The sequence below is a fragment of the Phyllostomus hastatus genome, unplaced genomic scaffold (genome assembly GCF_019186645.2).
Source record: "Phyllostomus hastatus isolate PE091 unplaced genomic scaffold, TTU_PhHast_1.1 phas_contig_34, whole genome shotgun sequence".
Taxonomy (NCBI): domain Eukaryota; kingdom Metazoa; phylum Chordata; class Mammalia; order Chiroptera; family Phyllostomidae; genus Phyllostomus; species Phyllostomus hastatus.
In genome coordinates, this window is record NW_025333857.1 from 41,817,270 (window position 1) to 41,837,585 (window position 20,316).

At 35.4% G+C, this 20,316-nt stretch overlaps 1 protein-coding gene and 1 pseudogene across 2 annotated transcripts; one reads left to right on the forward strand and one right to left on the reverse strand.

The window, feature by feature from the left end:
- Window positions 1-84: 84 nt before the first annotated feature.
- On the forward strand, window positions 85-19,746 carry RMI1 (RecQ mediated genome instability 1). Of its 2 annotated transcripts, none has more exons than XM_045840057.1 (3): window positions 85-239; window positions 16,683-16,778; window positions 17,663-19,746. In XM_045840057.1, exon 3 carries the CDS (start codon window positions 17,694-17,696, stop codon window positions 19,572-19,574), a length of 1,881 nt encoding a protein of 626 aa, XP_045696013.1. In that variant the 5' UTR covers window positions 85-239; window positions 16,683-16,778; window positions 17,663-17,693; the 3' UTR covers window positions 19,575-19,746. The 2 variants fall into 2 exon arrangements, with proteins under 2 accessions (XP_045696013.1, XP_045696014.1); XM_045840058.1 differs by lacking the exon at window positions 85-239 and adding an exon at window positions 5,440-5,501.
- Window positions 15,961-16,500, reverse strand: LOC123819581 (annotated as a pseudogene).
- Window positions 19,747-20,316: the final 570 nt, after the last annotated feature.

Here is a 20,316-nt window from a genome sequence, read left to right on the forward strand (position 1 = left end):
GGGAAAAGCCTCTCGCGAGAACTAAAGGCTGTCTCGTTCACAGGCACTGGGAGGGGGCGGGGAAGAGGCGTTTTCGGGGCCTGGAGGAATCTTTTGGATTTGGAGGAGGGGCAAGAGCGCGAGGGTAGTCGGGCGGGAAGAGGCAAAATAGGTTTACGGCGCGCGGCGTTTCGGTTCCTGTATTTAGAGTCGCACGGCTCGGGAACTGCAGTTGCACGAGGTGAAAGCGGGATTCCCAGGTCGGTGCTAGGCCCAGATGAATGCCCCCGTCTCCACAGTCCACACTCGGGTCTCCATTCCTCCCTGTACCCCACTCCCTCCCGGCTGCGGGGCGAGCTGCGGGTCGGTAAGTGCAGCTTGCCCACCAGCCTGGCCCTCACCGTGGAAACCCGCTATTTGTAACGGGCCGCAGCGCCTGTCAGGCGTGGCCCCAGTGCGGGGCGCAGCTGGCGATTGGTACTGGCGGGATCCCGACCGACGCGAGCGGGTCCGCCGGGTTGTGGCAGTGAACCGCGGAGTCTTGGAGAACTTGTCCCTTTGGCTCCTACGTTGAGCCCGCACGCTCGGGAAACTCCAGGCTTCTCTTTGAAGAGACCTTTGATCCTTTCTTTTTTTTCTTTTTGTTGATGGGGCCTGTGCTGCAAATATTTTGTAGTGTCTTCGCTGCGTTTTATTTGAAAAATTCCTGGAAGTAGTATTACGTTCATCCCAAATGAATGCAAGCATCATAATACGTTTAGATACCCTCGTTCTGTTTTTCAACTCTTTAAAAAGCCTACGGTGTGTCAGGATATAAGACAGTGCTCAAAATAGCAAAAACCTTGCCCTCCAATGTTACCGTTTTACGGTATTCAGATTACAGTACTTGCTTTGTGTCTCGTGTTCTTAAGGCCCCGTACTAAGCCTTGGTGATTTCTTTTGTTAAGATCGTTCCGAATCCTGACAATTCCCGGAAATCGCCAGGGTTGATTGTACCCAATTTTCACATCATGATCCTTCAACTCTCCTATCTTCCTCCACAGTCCCAAACTCACGTTGAATGTTAAAGATGTTGTACTTTACACATAAAGCTAAATCCACTACTAGCAGAATACACATATATGTATGTATTTTTAATGATAAATTTGTGCTGATTCATTACATTGGAACTTGATTTCTCTCGAATAATTTGCAAAATAGATGTAATCAGCATCTTTTTTAAAATGGCTATGACTTCGTCTATCCTTTTAACTTTTACTTGCCTAATTAGGAAAAACTAAGCGCTTCTTGGAGCACCATTTACTGGCCGGGAGGGTAGTTAACAAATACTGTTAGAGCATAGTGTCTGAGATTGTGGAGTTTAAGATCTCTTTAAGTGTTAATCCAGTTTTTCTCTAATATGGTTCCCACCATGAAGAGTGCGTTGTAAGTCTTGTTGAGAGGTAAAACTTAACTCACATTTTGGTTCTATGGTACGTGGTTAGTGTTCAACCAAGAATCGATAAGCGTATTTGGGGGCTGGGAAACTTGAGTTGTAGAGATTTAATCTGCCAGTTAGGATTTGCAACATTTATTTGAACCTGTCATTGAAAACCTGGGACATTTCACTAACACTAATAGGCATATATAGGGATACAGTACTAACTAATGATGTTTTCTTTCAAACTAGTATTTTTATTGCAACCATCATTTTCTGTGATGAGTGATGAACAGCAGTGCAAAGTAAGCCCTATCCAGGAACTCCTTCCTCCCAATTTTACCGTCCTCTGCCTGGACTCTAACTGGTAAAAGCTATTACCTTTTGTAGATGCCATTATTGGATGCTTTTATTTTTCATTATGTTTTACAATTTACTTTTTAAGTTTACTGTTTAAGTTACAGGAAAAATCTGCGTTTTCATCATCCTTTCATACTCTAGTGTTTTCAGCCAAACTATGTTATACCTATGCTCATTCATGGACTTGCCAATTTGATTGATACATTCAGTGGTTCCTGTTATGTGTAATTGTATGATCATTTTGCACTCCAAATGAATTCAGAGCTAGTATTATTTAGGTTTGGGATTTAATTTTTTAAAAGATTTTATTTATTTATTTTTAGAGAGTGGGGAAGAGAGGGAGAGAGAGAGGGAGATAAAGGACAATGCGTGGTTGCCTCTGGAGCACCCGCCACTGAGGATCTGGCCGGCAACCTAGGCATGTGTCCTGACTGGGAATCAAACATGCGACCCTTTGGTTTGCTGACCGGCACTCAATCCACTGAGCCACACACCAGCCAGGTGGGATTTATTTTAGGTAAGCTAATATAATTGAGATTGCACACTGTCTGGCTGGATGGTTATTTAAAATATTATAGCTAACATTTCCTGAATTCCCTACCATGTGCCAGATCTGGTACTAGCAATTTAATGCTTATTACAGTTCTGTGGGTATGTTGTGGTTATCTTTTTTTTATGAATGAGGAAATTAAGAACATATCTGAGGTCACATAGCAGTTAGGATTCAAACTCCTAAACCTATTTATTCTTTCTGTTTTTTATCTTACATTAGGTTATGGAAGATCAACAAATAGCCTCACTGATTACTTCTGTCTGATTTCAGTCATTACATATAATTTTCCCCCTTAATTTTTAGAGAGTACCTTCTCAAGATTTTAGGGTTACCCTGAAGTCATTCCAAATGAGTTAAAACACAGATTACCGTTACTTTGTAGATGCAGGTACAGGAAACATGGAGTGATTATGATGTAAATATTTGTTATTGCATATAAGTTTCTGTTATTGGTTCAATGCCATATACAATACCCAGAAGAATGGTACTTCTGCTTCTTCTTCTGTTTTTTAAAAGTTGAAATATGTGAGACTGCCTGCAAATTACTTTATAAACTAAATATGCTTAAGTCTTAGTGATGAGTGATAGAATTTTCCTATTCTATTCTCTTTCTGCTCAGTTCCTGCAGTCAAGATCAACATCTAGAATGTAGATTATTGTGGTTGGCCAAGTTTACTATGCACAAAATGTCAGTTTGCTAAAACTTTTTTCATGATTATAAAACTAGTGAGGATTGTAATATATGTAGTTTTATATCTGGCCTTTTTCCTAACAAAATGAAATATGAACATGTCACTAAATAGTCCTTAAAAATGTTTTTTAAAGATGCTCTAAAGACCCTACATTCCATAGATTGTTTTTCCACACTACAAAAACAATGATAAATACTCAGGCACATAAATTTTTTATCTGCATTTTTGATTGTTTTCTTAAGATTAATTTTAGAGAGTAAAAGAAGTGGATCATATGGTATGAACATTTCTTAAAGTACAATTTAAAAAGCATGTACTTTTGAGGATTAGGGACTGTTTTTTTGTGTCAGAGCAGATGGGAGGCCGTGCTGCCCTAGCTAACATCTCCTCTCTGAGTTGCTTCTACTTGCAGTAACTATGATTACTCAATTTCTTGAGAAAGGGAGGAATGAAAAACCTTAGGAATTCTCTGAAGGAGAAGATGCAAGTAATAGAATTTACTAAATTATTAAGGGGTTCAGTTATTGAAACCCAGTCTAAACATTATAATACAGATTCCATGTGATAATACCTTTTCCATTTGATCAAACATTTTAATAAATCTTTCTTTGTAACTTATGAAAAATAATTCTGTTGTACATAGAATTATTTAGGAAAAATTATTCTATTATACATAGAATTTTTTTATTGCATCTGTTATTACATGCAGTTGTAGGGAGATCAATATACCTTCTACTTTGTTGTTAAATGAAGAATTCTGTGTAACAAATGTGCTTTTAGCAGTTTTTTCCCCAAAGTTCTTGACTTTTTGGTAAAGCATTTTATATTAGCTGTATTTGAGTTAATATAACAATGTTAAATATCTCAACTTTTTTTTAAAGGTTTGGTTATCTTTTGGGGTTTCAGTCATTGCAACTTTTTTTGGCCTAGTTTTGATAATATTATTATTAAATTATAGGATGTAGTTAGCTCCAAAAGTGGAGATTCAAACTGTAGACGGTAGTGCTTAGAGCAAATTATTAATTAGTACTGCCACACATTAATAGAACAATTTAGATACGTTTTTGTTGAGCAGCGTTTCTCAGGTTTTGTCTCAACTGTCTTTTTGAAAGTTTTGTTACTTGCTGTGATAACAGCACTAATAAGTGCATGTTTGAGAGATATATATATATAAAATGCATCCATAAGCCTTAAAATGTTATATTTTGAAAATTTAAAAATATGTTTCTGTAGAGTTATAATGAAGGAAAAGTATTACTTAACCATAACATTATTGTTTTAAAGCTGTCATAAAGATAGATGCAATAGCTGATGTTGAATTTTTCTTTCACTTGATTTTGTAAATGAATTTGGAATGCACTAGCTGAGCTTATTATTTAAATGAGATCTGAGAAGTCTGTTTATTTTAATAGTGTGCTCTTATAGAATAGCCATTTATAAATTTTACATGTAAGTGGGTTTTATATAAAAAAGAGGACTGGTGATACTACTATATTCTTTTTCCACGTAAGTCAGCAGGGTCTAGAAAAAATAGGAATGGAGTTAGCAGAATTTATGTTCTATTTCTAGGTCTTCTACTAGGTATGGTCTTTATATCTTAATCTTTATGCCTCAATTTCATTCTCTCAAATAGATGACAATATGTATCTACTGTAAGTTATTACTTTGAAATTTAAGTTATAACTGTAGATGTAAAAATACTTTGCAAAAAGTTGGAAGTTTTACAAGTAAGAGTTTTTGATTTTTATTCTCAGCAAACTCTTGTCTTTAATTCTGTGTTTATATAGTTGTACCTGCTGGGATTTTAGGATTAATATCTGAAATTGAAATTCATCCTTGTTCATTTAATTTTCTGTCTAACCTTGACCTTTTCAATTCACAACTAATCTTTCTTCCTTTCTTACGTTTTTTCCCTGGTCCTAGAAGTATCAACAGTATTATCTCTTAGTATTTAATAGATTCAGGTAGAAAATAGCATTTGTGTTATATGGTTGCTTGTAATTTAGGGGTATATACTGTACCGAGAGTTATTTATAGTACAAAACATTTTGCAAAGAACTAAATTGTTATTGTGACTTTTATACTTGATACTTCACTTAAACAGTTTTTAACTACTCAAACTACACTTTGCCCTGATTTCAGTTTACTTACTGTCATCACATTAGTACACCTTTGGAAATTATACTAAGGCCATTTGCAAGTACTGTGGTTTTTAAATTTAGTGGAGGAAATAGGTAACTTACTAAATGAGCTCACCTAAGAGCCATGGATGGGCTATAATTTTTGAGGTAAAAAAACCCAGCACTTTGGAATCTTAGGTTATGTAAGGATAGTTATTTCAGTCTAGATGTCACTAAGTTGTGGTTTCGTAGAATTGTGCTTGGAGGTTTTAACTTTTATTTTAACTAAATTCATATGTTGATGTTATTTTGTTTTAGGCCTATCTTTTAAGCATACAGCTGGATTTGATTTATTCAGTTTGAGAGGATCTTTTTAACAGGTGAATTGATCTATGTTCATTATGATTGCTAACATTTTTAGACTTATTTCTACCATCGTATTTAGTTTCTGTTTATTGTACTTGCCCACTCTTTTCATGCCTTCTGTTGGATTGTTTTCTTTTTTCTATCTTTTCCTCAGCAAGTTTGAAAGGCGATTGGGATATTTCTATTCTTTTGGTGTTTGTCTTCAGCTTTTATTGAAGTAAAATTTACAGTCTTTGGTGTATAGTTCTATGAGTTTTGACAAACATATGGTCACATTGTAACAGGGTGCAGCCAAGAGGGGGACCCCAAATAGGGATTTGGAATGGGGTCCAGATCTCAAGGTGTCCAGGAAATACTAGGATGTCCTCACTCCTTCCCCCCATAGGTGTGAGTTGGGGAAAGGGACACATGGAGCAGGAACACGCAGAGCTGTTTTGCATAGCAACAGCATGCAAAATATGCTGTTGCCAGCCAGCCAGCTGAGGTTAGACTTTGCCAACTAACCTCTGGTGTGGTCATTTACCGTATCTATAACCTTTAACTGGTTTCATAGATATGCTAAACAGCTGTGGCCTTGCTTTGAGCCAGGGAGAGGGGAGGGACATCCACCCAAAATGTAACTGGGGGGGCAACTCCCCCTGCTTACAGCGCCTGTGTGAGAGCTTGGAGATGATTGGCTCCATGCCATGGGGCCACGCCTGCCCAGACCCACTGTGGCAGCCCAGTAAAGCTGGAAGGATATGGGAGTGCTGGCAAGTGTAGCTGATTGTGGGAGGAGGGGCTGCAGAGGGAGATTGGCATGGGGATTTAAACCCAGACACGGCAGGCATTAGGGAAAAACCATGCGGTTTTCCCAGGGTGGGAACCCCTGCAGCCATGTGAGGAGAAAACTATGCGGCTTTGCCAGAGTGGGGAACCCCACAGCTTTGATGGGGGACCCCCATGTGGCTTTAGCGAGAGTGAAGATTTCATGGCTTTGGGGTGTACTCTTTGGCCACATGGCTTAAGAAGAGAGACTTTGCCTGGAACAAAAAGGGTGAAAGGGCCTATTGCTAATGGGCCATGAGAAGGTGCCACATGACTTTGAATTAACTGAGGTCCAAAGCTGGAGATCCTGGCAGTGACACAGCCAATGGTGCCGGAAGGCTGAATCATGAACATCTACTTCTTTTCTTGAGATACAGTACCCCAAATGAGGGCAGGGGGAGATGGGAGCTCTGTGGGCATCTATGGGTATCCAAAAGGACTTTGATATCTTTTTAAAAAAATTTTTTTAAGATTTTATTTATTTATTTTTAGAGAGGGAAGGGAGGAAGGGAGGGAGGGAGAGGGAGGGAGAGAGGGAGGGAGAGAGAGAGAGACATCAATGTGCAGTTGCTGGGGGTCATGGCCTGCAACCCAGGCATGTGCCCTGACTGGGAATCGAACCTGCGACATTTTGGTTCGCAGCCTGTGCTCAATCCACTGAGCTACGCCAGCCAGGGGACTGTGATGTCTTAACGAAGACATTAGGTCACTACTTTAAGTCTGTATAGCTTTAAATAAACATTTCCTTTTCTTTTCACAAATCTCTGGCATTGAGAGATGTCTTTCCTCCAGCGGTGGACAATGCGAACCTAGTGGGGGGTCCTTTCAGAAATAGTATATCGTACCCCCCATGTTCTATAACAACATCACATCCCCATTACTGTACTTTGCTGTGTATAATGCACACCCACGTTTTTGACCCAAACTTTCAGGAAAAAAATCTTTCGTTTTAATTTTCAATTCAATTATTTATTTATTTATATTTAGAAACAAGACTGATTATCATATACCAGGGTATTATTTTGCATACTGATATCATTATTGCTTTCTAGAGTTACACTTCTAGTGCATAAGCATAAATAAAAGAATTAAAAACATAGATACTGAATTAGTATTACCCATGTATAGTGTGCATCCTTATTTTTCCCTAAAAAATTTGGGTAAAATATGCATTATAGGTAGCAAAATATGTTATATAGTGTGTCTGGCTTCTTTTACCTAGCATACCATATTTGACATTGTTTTAGTCTATTTGGGTTACTCTAACAAAATAGCATAAACTGGGTGACATACACAACAGATTTATTTCTCTGGAGGCTGGGAAGTCCAAGATCAAGGCAAAGGCAGATTTGATGGGTGTTTGGTGAGGACATATTTTCTGGTTCATGGATGACCATCTTTTTACTGTAACCTTCCATGGTAGAAAGGGCAAGGTAGTTCTGTTAAGGGGGGTTCTCTTTTATATGAGTTCACAGCTCTTTTATGAGAGTTCCACCCTCATGGCCTATCATGCCCAAAAGACCCTACCTCTTAATACCATCACACTGGACACTAGGATTTCAACATATAAATTTGGAGGGGGGGTGGGGACACAGTCTATAGCAACATTCCTCCATGTTATTACATCTATTAGTAGTTTATTCATTTCAATTATGGGTAGTATTTCATTGTAATGCTGTAGTACAATTTGTTTATTCATCCACCAGTTGAAAGAGATATAGGTTGTTTACAAGTTTGGTGATTATGAGCATAACTGCTATAAACATTTATATACAGGTTTTTAATGAGTGTAAATTTTTATTTTTCTTGAGTAAATACTTAGTGATATGATTACTGGCTTGTATGGTATAGGTGTATATTTAAGTTTCTAAGAAAATGCTAATCTTTTTTTAAGCAACTGTGAAATTGTTTTGCTAAATTGTTTTCCAAAGTGGCTCTGCCATTTGCCATTCCCACTAGTAAACATGAGAATTCCAGTACTTGGTATTGTCAGTTACTTTTTATTTTAGCTATGATAATAGATGCATAGTTCAAATTGTGCTTTGAATTTTGCATTTCCCTAATGTCTAATCATAGTGAGCATTTTTTAATGTGTTTACTTACCATCTGTATATCTTTGGTGAAATATCTATTCAAATCTTTTGCTCATTTTATTTATTTATTTATTTTTAACATTTTAGGTATTTACTTTTAGGGAGAGGGAAAGGGACCTGGCCTACAACCTGGGCATGTGCCCTGACCAGGAATTGAACTGGCGAGCTTTTGGTTTGCAGGTCATTGCTCAGTTCACTGAGCCATACTAGCCAGGACTTTTTTGCTCATTTTAAAATTAGTTGTTTTTTTTTAATTGAATTTTAGAATTCTTTATATATTCCAGATACAAATCTTTTGTCCATTATGTGTTTATTACAGCCTGCCTTGTCTTTCATGTGTATGTGTGCTTGTCTTTATATTCTTTAAAAAATTTTTTTTTAATTTATTGATTTGAGGGAGAGAGAGAGATAGGAAGAGAGAAAGAGAGAGAAGAAGGGAGAAAGGAAGAGCAAGAGAAACAGAAACATCAATTTGTTGCTTCCTATGCTGCAGTACCCTGACCAAGGATCTGGATGGAACCTGCAACCTTGCTGCATGGGGAACAATGCTCTAACATACTGAGCCGCCCAGCTAGGGCCCTGGACAGCACTTTAGCACTATGCTAGGGGGCACATTTTAAACTGTGAAATCATCAATAAAAATGCACAAAAGTATAAACAATGTGATACTCAGTAGAGCATAAAATAAACACTTGGATCTGGCTAGCTCATTTATCAGGTGATGTACCGTAGTTGTTTTTCAGATTCCTTGGCATTTTCTTCATAAACATTCATGCCATCTACAAATGGGGTAATTTTATTTTTTCTTTTTGTTCCCCTCTAAAACACATAACACAAATTTGTCCTCTTGGCAGTTTTTAAGTATACATTACAGTATGGTAAAACAGATATCTGGAACTTACTTGTCTTGCATGAATGAAATTCTGCATTCATTGTGCAGCTTCTTTCTTCCTTCCCTCAGTCTCTGGCAACTACAATTCTACTTTATATTTTTGAGTTTGAGTACTTTAGATACCTCATGTAAGTGGAATCATGCAGTATTTTTGTGATCAGCTTATTTCACTTAGCATAATATCTTTAAGGTTCATCCATGTTGTAGCATATGACAAGATTTCTATTTTTTAAGGCTGAATAATACTCTTCTTATGTATATATACAATATTTTCTTTACCCATTCATCTGTTGATGGACATTTGGGTTGCTGTCACATCTTGTCTATTGTGAATAATTCTGCAGTGAACATGGATGTGCAAACATCTTTTGGAGATTCTGTTCTCAGTTTTATTGGATATAGACCCAGAAGTGGGATTGCTGGGTTATATGATAGTTCTATTTTTCATTTTTTTGAGGAATTTTCATAGTAGCTGCACCATTTTACAATTCCCACCAACAGTGTTCAAGAGTTCCAGAGTGATACCTCATTGTGGTTTTGATTTGCATTTCCTTTTTTGGTTAATGATGGTGAATGTCTTTCTATAGCTTTTGGCCATTTATATATCTTTGTTGGAGAGGTGGCTGTTCTAGTCCTTTGCCTGTTTTTAAATTTTTTTGGAGGGGGGTTATGGAGTTGAGCTCTTTACATATTCTGGATATTTGCCACTATCAGAAATATGGTTGCAAATATTTCATCCCTTTCTGTTGGTTACTTTTTCACTGTTGTTTCCTTTGCTGTAGAGTTCTTAAATTTGATACAGCCCTGTTTGTTGTCTCTTTTGCTTTTGTTACCTGTGCTTTTGTCACCTGTACTTTTGTCATATCCAAGAAATCACTGACCATTGCAATATTATGAATTTTTCTTCTGTGTTTTCTTTTAGGAGTTTTACGGTTTCAGGTCTTAACATGTAGATCTTTAATCCACTTTTAGTTAAATCTTGAATATGGTATAAGGTAAGGGTCCATTTTTGCATGTGAAGATCATGCAAAGTTTTTCCAATACTTTTTGTTGAAGAGACTATCCTTTCCCCATTGTGTAATCTTGGCACTCTTCTTGAAAATCATTTGACCTTACATATGAAGGTTTATTTTGGACTCTATTCTGTTCCATTGGTTTATGTGTCTTTCTTAATGCTATTTTTTCTATTTTAATTTGTATGCTTTTAATTTCTTTTTCTGTCTTATTGTACTGACACAGTTCTCCAGTACAATGTTGAAATGTTGAGAGTGGACATTTTTGCCTTATTCCTGATCTTAGGGGGAAAGCATTTTGTCTTTTATACCTTTAAATTTTAAACATAAATGCTCTTGTACTATTTTGTTCATTGCTAGCAGCAGAAATGAAAAACTCAGTAGAGCACATGAAAGTTAATAAAATCTCCTCCCTAAATTAAACGCCAGTACAAAGAAATCAGTGGAACAAAGAAGATCAAAGAAAATAAAATTTTATATGTATCACTTAAAATATCAAACTTTAAAGAATAGTTTTGAGACATAGCAACCCTGTGCCCTTGTCTTTTGTCCCCTTTCCCCAGAGGTAACCACTTTCAACTTTTGTTGCCAGTCTTTTTTTTTGTATTTACTTCTATAGCTCTGGAAGCAATGCAAATATTGATATTTGATATTTCAGTATTAGCCATTAGTCTATTGAGTTTCACTACAGAGATGAGGATTAAGCTCTTTTCCCCCTATCTTTCTTACTCCTCCCACTTTCACCCTCATACATATTTGTTGATCTTATTTTATCTCTGTATAGCTATGTTAAAGTTTTTGCCAGATTAGTATTCAGAGTGTATATTATGACTATTACATGTTTACAACAAAGTCATGTAGTATTCAAATATCACTTTTCTTTCTTGTTAACTATTTTGTTCTCTTTTGAGCTCTCTTTCTTTTTTTCTCTTACTTTTCTGTATTTTTTCTTTAGTATAATTCCTAACTCCTCCAGTTAGTTAAATTTCTGTTGCACATTGAGATACTTAATGCTCTGGCTAACAGATATAAACCAAGAATGAAAAAGACATGAAACCCTGGTGGGTCTCACACACTTTCATGTTCTTGAAAAATAATTTCTCCAGAGGCCTTCTGGGCTGTTTGCCTTTATATCCTGCAAATACCCTTAACTGTGATGCTTTACTCTCTTTTGTGTAAGGTTGAGAATATCATGCCTTCTTCTTGTTTTATTCCTTTATTATGTTAGAATACATCCTACATTACAAAAATCTATGTTTTGTACAATGCTGATTAGAAAATGTTTTTATTTCATTGTCATTCTTGATTAATACTTTCCTGGGTAGAGATTTATAGGTTGGAAATAATTTTCATTCAGAAATTGGAAGGAATTGCTCATTTACTTTATAGCCTCCATTGAGAAATCTAAAGCCATTTTCATTCTTGATATTCTGAATGTAACCTATTTGTTGTTTGTTTTCCCTTTCTGGAAGCTTGCAGAATCTTATTCCTGTTTTCTAAAATTTTATAAAGGTATAATTTGTTATATTTTTATTTATTGTGTTGGGTGCTTTAAATCTGGAAGCCTTCGTCTTTGTTGTAAATTTTCCTAAATTTGTTTCTTTGATTATTGCTCCTTTAATCCCCCTCATTCTATTGATTTCTTTGTACTGATGCTTTACTTTTCAAAGAGATTTTTTTTATTTTCCATCGTTCTGCTGTTTTTCATTTCTGTGATTGTATTTTAAATTTCTAAGAGCTGTGGGGGTTTTTTTGTTCTATGAATATTCCTTGTTACAGCATTCTTCATGAATATGATGTCTTTGCTCTCTGAGGATATTAATGATAGCTTTTTTGAAGTTTTTGTCTCCATAGTCACTTCATTGTATTTTTTTGTCTTTGATGTGATTTCTTTTAGAGGCTTTTCTCAGATATCTTGTCATAATTAAGAGTGGGAAACTAGAAGGAAAGCTGGTTGGAACTCTTGAGTCTGTTGATGTGGTCTCAGAAAGACTATTTAATTAGAGAACCTCTCATGTTAGTGTGTATTTCTAAGTCTCAGTGGTAGGATCATCCAGAGAAAGATTTTTTAGTCTCCTTCTAGGAGAATGTAGGCCTAGTCACTGTTATTTCTTGGAGTTTTGTGGAGGAAGAGAGTAGCATGTGTTCAGCATTTAGTGTTTAAGAATTAATTTGTTCTGGTTTCAGAATAGTACCTTCAACAGTGCTCTGGTGTCCCCCAGACTAAAAAGCTTCTGATTTAGAAAACAGAATTAGCAGTATCACTGATGTGGGATGAAGTTGCCACAGTCTTAATTAATGTCTTAAAGAATCTCCTAATCAGTCATGTTTTTAGAGTGCTCTTTACTTCCAAACATATGTGGTATTGCCTTTTATGGGTTCTGGATTTTAAATCAGCCCACCCTTAATCCCAGTTTAGAAATCAGCTTTCTGGTATCTGCTTTCCAGCTTTCAAAAATTGTTGCCATTGTTTCCTCTCCCATTTTCTTTGTTCTTAAGAGTTGTTTTTTTTTTTTAAATTTATTTTTATTTTATTTTAGAGTGGGAGGAGGAGAGGAGGAAAAACATCCTTTATGTGAGATTGAAACAATGACCAGTCGCCTCCTGCAAGTGCCCCGACTGGGGACAAAGCCCACAACCCAGGCATGTGCCCTGACTGGGAATCAAGTCAGACCTTTTGGTTTGCGGATGTTACCCAACCAACTGAGCTTCAATGGCCAGGGCTGTTCTAAGAGTTTTATGGACTTTTAAAAATATGTTCCCTGTGGAGTTTCAGGAGAGATTATAAAGATGTGTGTTTTACCCTTAAACATGTAATTTCATATTTTTTCTATAAATTTCTAAATCTACTCAGAATCTCTATCTTCCTTGACAAAACAGGAATACCTAAAATTCCCTCTGAATTCTTTTTGTTTTTTTCTACATTTTTACTGTCTCAAATTTTAGATCCAGCTTGCCGAATCTTAAGATTTTTTTCCCTTCTGCCTTTAATGTGTTGCCATTTGCCATACTATGTTTACTTGTAGATTTTTAAAAATGCTGCTTAGTAGTATTGGGGATTTCCAGCCTGGAGAATTTATCTTTCTTGACTTTCAGGAAAATTTCAATATTATTTTTTATTTTCACTTTTATTTATTTTCCCCCCAATTTTATTGCAAAATAATTGACATACAAGGTCTGGCAGAAGTAACGCCTGCTTGAGTGTGGTTGGTAGGGTAATAGTATAGGTGTAATAATTTATAGTTTTAATTTGAACGTTTTGCCTAAAATGTCATGTGGTGTGCTTGAGGTTGATAGTGTTATGTTACAGAATTACATGCTTATGATTTTGTAATAAAAGATTTTGTAATAAAAAGGGGATGTTATTTGTGCTGGGCCCTGTACATGACTGTATAAGTGATGGTTTGAAATGATTATCACAATAGGTTTAGTGAATATCCATCATCTCATATAGATACAATAAAAAGAAAAAAAATAATTGTCTTTGTCATGAGTACTCTTAGGATCTACTCTCTTAACTTTCTAAACATATACAGCAGTGTTATCTATATTCATCATGATGTATATTATTATATCCTTAGTATTTATCTTATAACTGGAAATTTATATTTTTTGACCACCTTGAACTATTATTATTTTTTATTATTATTGATTTTTGAGAGAGGGAGAGAGAGAAAGAGAAACAATGATTTGTTGTTCTGCTTACTCATGCATTCATTGGTTGATTCTTGTATGTGCCCTAATCTGGGATCCAACCCACAACCTTAGTATATTGGGACATGCTGTATCCAACTGAGCTACCTAGCCAGGGCCCAACCAGTGATCTTATAAAACATATTTCCTCCCCATCTTCTAGTTTTTCCTTTTGAAACTGTGATTATCTTCCCTACATAGCTTTTTAAAATCTTATTTTTTTATCTTTATACTCTCTTCTGACTAATTTCCGATGCATAAGTTCTCTCTTCATTTGTTTTTATTCTATTGTTTGTCCCATCTTTTACACTTCTAATTTTAGAGACTTTCCCATTTCCAAGATTTCCAATTGCTTCTTTTCATAAATGCCTGTTATTGTTTAATTATCTATTTAAAGAATATTAGCCCAATTTTAAAATTATCTTTAGTATGCTCAAAGAGATTTTTAAAAACCATTTAAGATTTTTTATTTAAAAAAATTTTTAAACAGTTGAAAATTCTGTTTATTTTGTCTACTGATGTGGCTCATGGCAGTAAGTTTCCTCGAGTATATTATCATTTTAGTTGAGAGCGCATGTTGGATAGGAGTTTTTCCCATGTGTTTTGTTCTTTTGTGTGGTTTTCGAGTTGCTTTCAGCCTGATCCTCTGGTTGGCATAGTGCTAGGTCAGCTGTTTCATTAGGGATTTGAACTTTTACTTGATGTGAATAGCCTACTTCTGGACTATACTATGCATACTATATGTGTTTTGTAGGCCCTATTTACTGACCCACAAAGATCTTACTCTTTTTTATTGAGTGTAGCTATGTCCCAAACATGTTATTTCCTGTATATCCTTCTAAAGGTCCTTTATGTATATACAGAGAAATAAGAATATGCTTATTTTCCTTTCTTTTGTACACAAAAGTTAGTACACAGTTTTTGTTTCTTTATTTAGAAATAAGTTAGGAAATACTTCCATTTAAATCAGAAAGCTTTAGTGTAGAGATTATTGGTTTCTTTGTTATAGAGACATGTAGATTTGACTTGACATGGTTTATTTTCATCAAAATGGCCAGGGACTTTCCTACCTTTGAATTTTTACATAGTTTTCATATATCATTAAGTATATATGGTATATATCTATACTCGCAATCATTTTCTTCAATATAAAGATTCACCAGCTCAGTAATTATAATGACCTTCATTCCTTTAAAATGTTATTCATGTAATTCTCACAACAACTATACTACTTTAAATTTTAACCATGTGTTAAATTAATAATGTGATCACTTGTTTATGGTGACATTGTGTAAGTGAAAAATAATTGGTACCATGGTTGTTCTCTGAACCACTAGATTATTTATCGCTCTCCTAGCTCTTTTAATTTTTTCATATGATAAAGAATTTTCACCTTTAACTAATAACATGTAACAAGTTCTTAAATTGCCATCTAGTAATTTTGCATGAGGGAAACTAAAAGCAGCCCGATCAATGCAATTCATTTTTCTAATCCTTAGCCAAAAAGTATTATTTTAAGGCTTCCTGTTGCTTAATATAGGTTACAAGTAACCATTTACTACTTTTTCATAGATAAAACTCTTGACCTTCAAGAAAGCTTTAGGGAAAAAAAATATTTTAACTTCTTTTCTTTCTTCAAAAAAAACCCCAAACCTTTTTTTTACTACCCCTAAGAAAGAAAAAGTCAGTACTAAATATATATGTTGCTTGAGCTAAAAGACATATAGGAAACCAGACAATGTATATATCGATTAAATTTCTAAGAAATACGAGGTAAAAATTGAAGTCTTTGGATTAAGTTTTAAGTTTCTACAAAGAAGCAACATTTGCTATTCTTTATAAAGTGAAGGGATTTACCATATACAGAAATAATTTAATGCCTTTTCGCAAGAAATAGCTTGAGCTTTGCTAATGGTTCATATTCCATGAAGGCATCTAAAATGCCAGTCCATGGAACAAGTCCTTCTTTCTTCTCTTACCTATTTATATGGTAGTTTTCATGGATTTCTGGCTGAAGTTGCAGGCAAGACCAAAGGTTATCCAGGACTTCATCCTTGTTCTGCCTGAAAGTCTGGAGAATTGTCCTTCTGGTTAATCCTCCTCTACCTCAGTGATGCCTCTGCCATGGTATCCCAGAACCCAGGCTTCCTTGGCGGTGAACTCTTTCTCCCTCTGCAGGCGGTACTGTTTAATTTCAGCTTGAGCTGCTTTGGCCTGCTTCAGCCTCTGGTCTTTTGTGGGCCTTGGATACTTTCTGGGCAGTCTGCTTTTCTGCCTATAGCAGCTGCTGGATTCCTTGTGACTTGCCACATAGCTGGTGATTCTGAGGCAAAGGTGAGCAGCCATTTCAAATGGCTGGATTTGCCCCTTGGGTCATCTGGCTTAGCTGCCTAATATCAGTGTCTGGGCTGGTTCCTGCCCTCTGTCCTCTCTGATCTCCTTTAATTTTCATACTAGCCCATGAAGTAAGTACTATATAGACAAGGAAGCAAGCTAAAATGCGTGAGTTTCTCATGGTCACTTGCTTTTGTTCATATCACTCCAAACCTCATTTTTAAATCTCTATTACCTATACTCTACCCTGATTGGTAACAGGAGCCTGAAAAACCAAACTATCAAATTTTTGCATTCATGAAAATAGGTCAGTGATTCTTTTTTGCAGCTTCATCTTATAACTGTTATTGCTTCTTGTCTTAGTTCCCAGGGCTACTTCTGAGCAGTAGATGTTACAAGTACTCCCTGAACAACCAGTTCCAAATCCTGTCGCCAAATCCTATGCTCCTGTTCCAAATGGTGAGTTTCTTATGGACATATTACAACTTTTTTTTTTTTTTTTTGGACATATTACAACTTTCATAAAGTCTCACTCTTAGATATCTTTAGCTGTAGAAGGGAAAAATATACTTACGAGAACATAGGGTTAATTTGTCTTTACTTTTTTGCTACTGTTTTATCATACTGAGAAAATCAGAAGTATATTTACCTGGTAGGACTATTGAAATTATTTAGCTAAAGGAGATGCTTCATATCAGCTGAGAATTTATTCTTATTTGTTATAACTTTATTCTTAGATCACATATTTAAGTGCTATATGGTCATATACAATGCTATGTTTTAATAGAGTATGCATTGTAGTTATGAAAATAACCTTAGTGAATATTGTTTCTTTTTTTCTGTTGCCTGAATAATTAGGAGGATGCTTTTATTAGACTTTAGAATATTTCTGAGACCCAAACTCAAATATTGTTTCTTAACCAAATTTTAAATGATTAAAATCTGGTTATTAATATAATAATTACTATTTATTATGTGTCTCTCATAGGTCTGGCATGCTTTACAAATGTTAATCATGTGATCCTCAAAAAAACCGTGTAAGATAGATGATGGTGTTGACATTTTACAGATGAAAAAACTGGGTTAGAAATTTAAGAAATTTATATTAAGTCAGAGAACTTATAATTTGGATGCGTTACCTTTCAACCCTTTTGCTTTTCTCATTATATCATCTGCTTACTTGTGGTATTTGAAATTTGGATATGTAAAAAGTGAAAGGCTTTTAAATTCTGAATCAAGAAAAATAAAAAGGGTATTGTTATGCCTGTTTTGTGCATTGTACAAAATTATAGAGACTATATTTAAGTGTACTGAATTATAATTCTTTTGTTTTTTGTTTTTAGGTAACAGATACATAATTTTTATTTAAAAGAAATGAGTGTAACTAGTATTGCATTAAGAGTTGAAACCTGGCTTTTAGCTACATGGCATGTAAAAGTACCGCTATTGTGGCTGGAAGCTTGTATTCACTGGATCCAAGAAGAAAATGATAATATTAATTTGAGTCAGGCACAAATAAATAAACAAGTTTTTGAGCAATGGCTCCTTACCGATCTGAAAGATTTGGAGCTTCCTCTTTTACCTGATGGCATTTTAGAAGTTCCAAAAGGAGAACTGAATGGATTTTTTGCTCTGCAGATTAATTCATTGGTTGATGTAAGTCAACCTGCATATTCCCAGATACAAAAGTTGAGAGGAAAGAATACTATGAATGAGCTAATTACAGCTGAAACACAAGTAACTCCAAAGCCTTGGGAAGCAAAGCCTTCACGAATGTTGATGCTACAGCTAACTGATGGAATTGTACAAGTGCAGGGAATGGAATATCAGCCTATTCCATCTCTTCATAGTAATCTTCCTCCAGGCACAAAAATTTTGATTTATGGCATCGTTTCTTTCCGCCTTGGTGTTCTCTTACTGAAACCAGAAAATGTGAAGGTGTTGGGAGGAGAAGTAGATGCTCTTTTAGAGGAATATGCCCAAGAAAAAGTACTTGGAAGATTAATTGGGGAACCTGATCCTGTAGTTTCAATCATACCAAATAATTCTAACCAAAGCATTCCCAGAAATACAGATGATCTAGATCTTGTGTTAGGACCTTCTGATGAAGAACTCTTGGCAAGTCTTGATGAAAATGATGAGCTTGCAGCAATTAATGCCACCTCCTTGGAAAGAAGATACTTTAGCACAGGTAGTTCCTCAAATGCTATTCCCACAAGACAGTCGGGTTTTGAACCAGGACTTGTTATTTCTCCAAGACCAAAGGAGAAACCACCAAATCAATCTGTGCATTTCACTGATGGGGAATTAGATGACTTTTCATTGGCAGAGGCCTTGCTTTTAGAAGAAGCTGCCCAGGAAGAAAAAATGAACACTAAAGAATTGCAGCCATTGACTTTGAACAGAATCACAGATGAAAATATAGTGAGATCTTCACCTGAGCCTAATGCTCTGAATAATTTTTCTGTGATTTGCAAAAATGGTGACAATTGGAGTGAAAAAAATTTATCTGAACAGATGACTAATGAAGACAAATCTTTTAGTTGTTTATCTCCTATAGATCACAACAGTAGTGTTTTTTCAGTTCATGATAATATACACCTGTACCATGACTTTACAAATAAAGAAAAGAACTCAGAGATAGGGGATAAAGTAAAACAAACCATCAGCAGTTCAGATATACATTCCTTAAATAATAAAATTTTAAATGAAGAACTAGTTAATTATGTACCAAGAAGAAATTCACAAATTTCTAATGAAAATGATCACCATTTTCAGCATTGTTCTCCAAGATCATCAGAGGACAGCACTAATCTTTCTATCACCATGGATTTGTATTCTCCCCCCTTTATCTATTTGTCTGTTCTAATGGCCAGCAAACCAAAGAAAGTTGTAACAGTAAAAGTCAAAGCCTTTATTGTAACCTTAACTGGAAACCTCTCAAGTTCTGGTGGCATATGGAGTATAGCAGCAAAGATTTCTGATGGTACTGCATATCTAGATGTAGACTTTGTAGATGAAATACTTACTAGTTTGATAGGGTTTTCAGTACCAGAGATGAAAAAGTTAAAAAAAGAACCTGTTCAGTACCAAAAATTCATGGAAGGTTTGCAGAAATGTCAGCGAGATCTAATAGATTTGTGCTGTCTAATGACTATTTCATTTAATCCCTCCTTGTCTAAAGCAATGGTACTGGCATTAGCAGATGTTAATGTGGAACACCTTGAGAACCTAAAGAAGCGATTGAATAAATAATTTACTAAAATAGTAATAGAAAACAATGAAATATTTAGAATTTGTCCTTTTATTTGAAACTTTTTGTAAAAGGGACAATGGAAGTTTCATGATTTCAATTTAAAAGTGTTAATCATGTTTGTGTGTTTAGGTTTTCTTAATAAAATTTTTATAGCAACTATTAAAAAAGGAACTTGGTGACTCAACTGTTATTGAGAAATTTTGTTGCCCACTTCTTTTTGTGATTTTTGTTTTTTGTTTAAATTGAAATTTAATTTATTTTAAATGGATGCTCTATAATTTCCTTTCATCCTTTCTTTTTTAAAAAGATTTTATTTATTTATTTTAAGAGAGAGGGGGAGGGAGAGAGAAAGAGGGAGAGAAACATCAGTGTGTGGTTGCCTCTCACACATCCCTAGATGGGGATCTGGCCTGCATCCCAGGCAAATGCCCTGACTGGGAATTAAACCAGGAACTCTTTGGTTTGCAGGACAGTGCTCAGTCCACTGAGGCATACCAGCAAGCACTGTGCATTCATATTTCTGTCTGGAGTTTAAGAGTTTGTGACTTCTCAGTCTCTCAAATACTTATACAAGGTATTATTAAAAAAGATTTTTGTCAATCTGATCATTTATTTTGTATTTCTTCTTTTGAATTGTCTTCCTTGATGGTATTCCTAAATATTTCTCAAACATTAGGATGACAGTAGGACACCAAATTTTTAATATAGTCTCTAATAATTAGCAGTAAAAGACATGATTTT

Bases quoted from the DNA above. Each gene is read 5' to 3' on its own strand.
- RMI1 (XM_045840057.1), top strand. From the start codon at position 17,694: ATGAGTGTAACTAGTATTGCATTAAGAGTTGAAACCTGGCTTTTAGCT.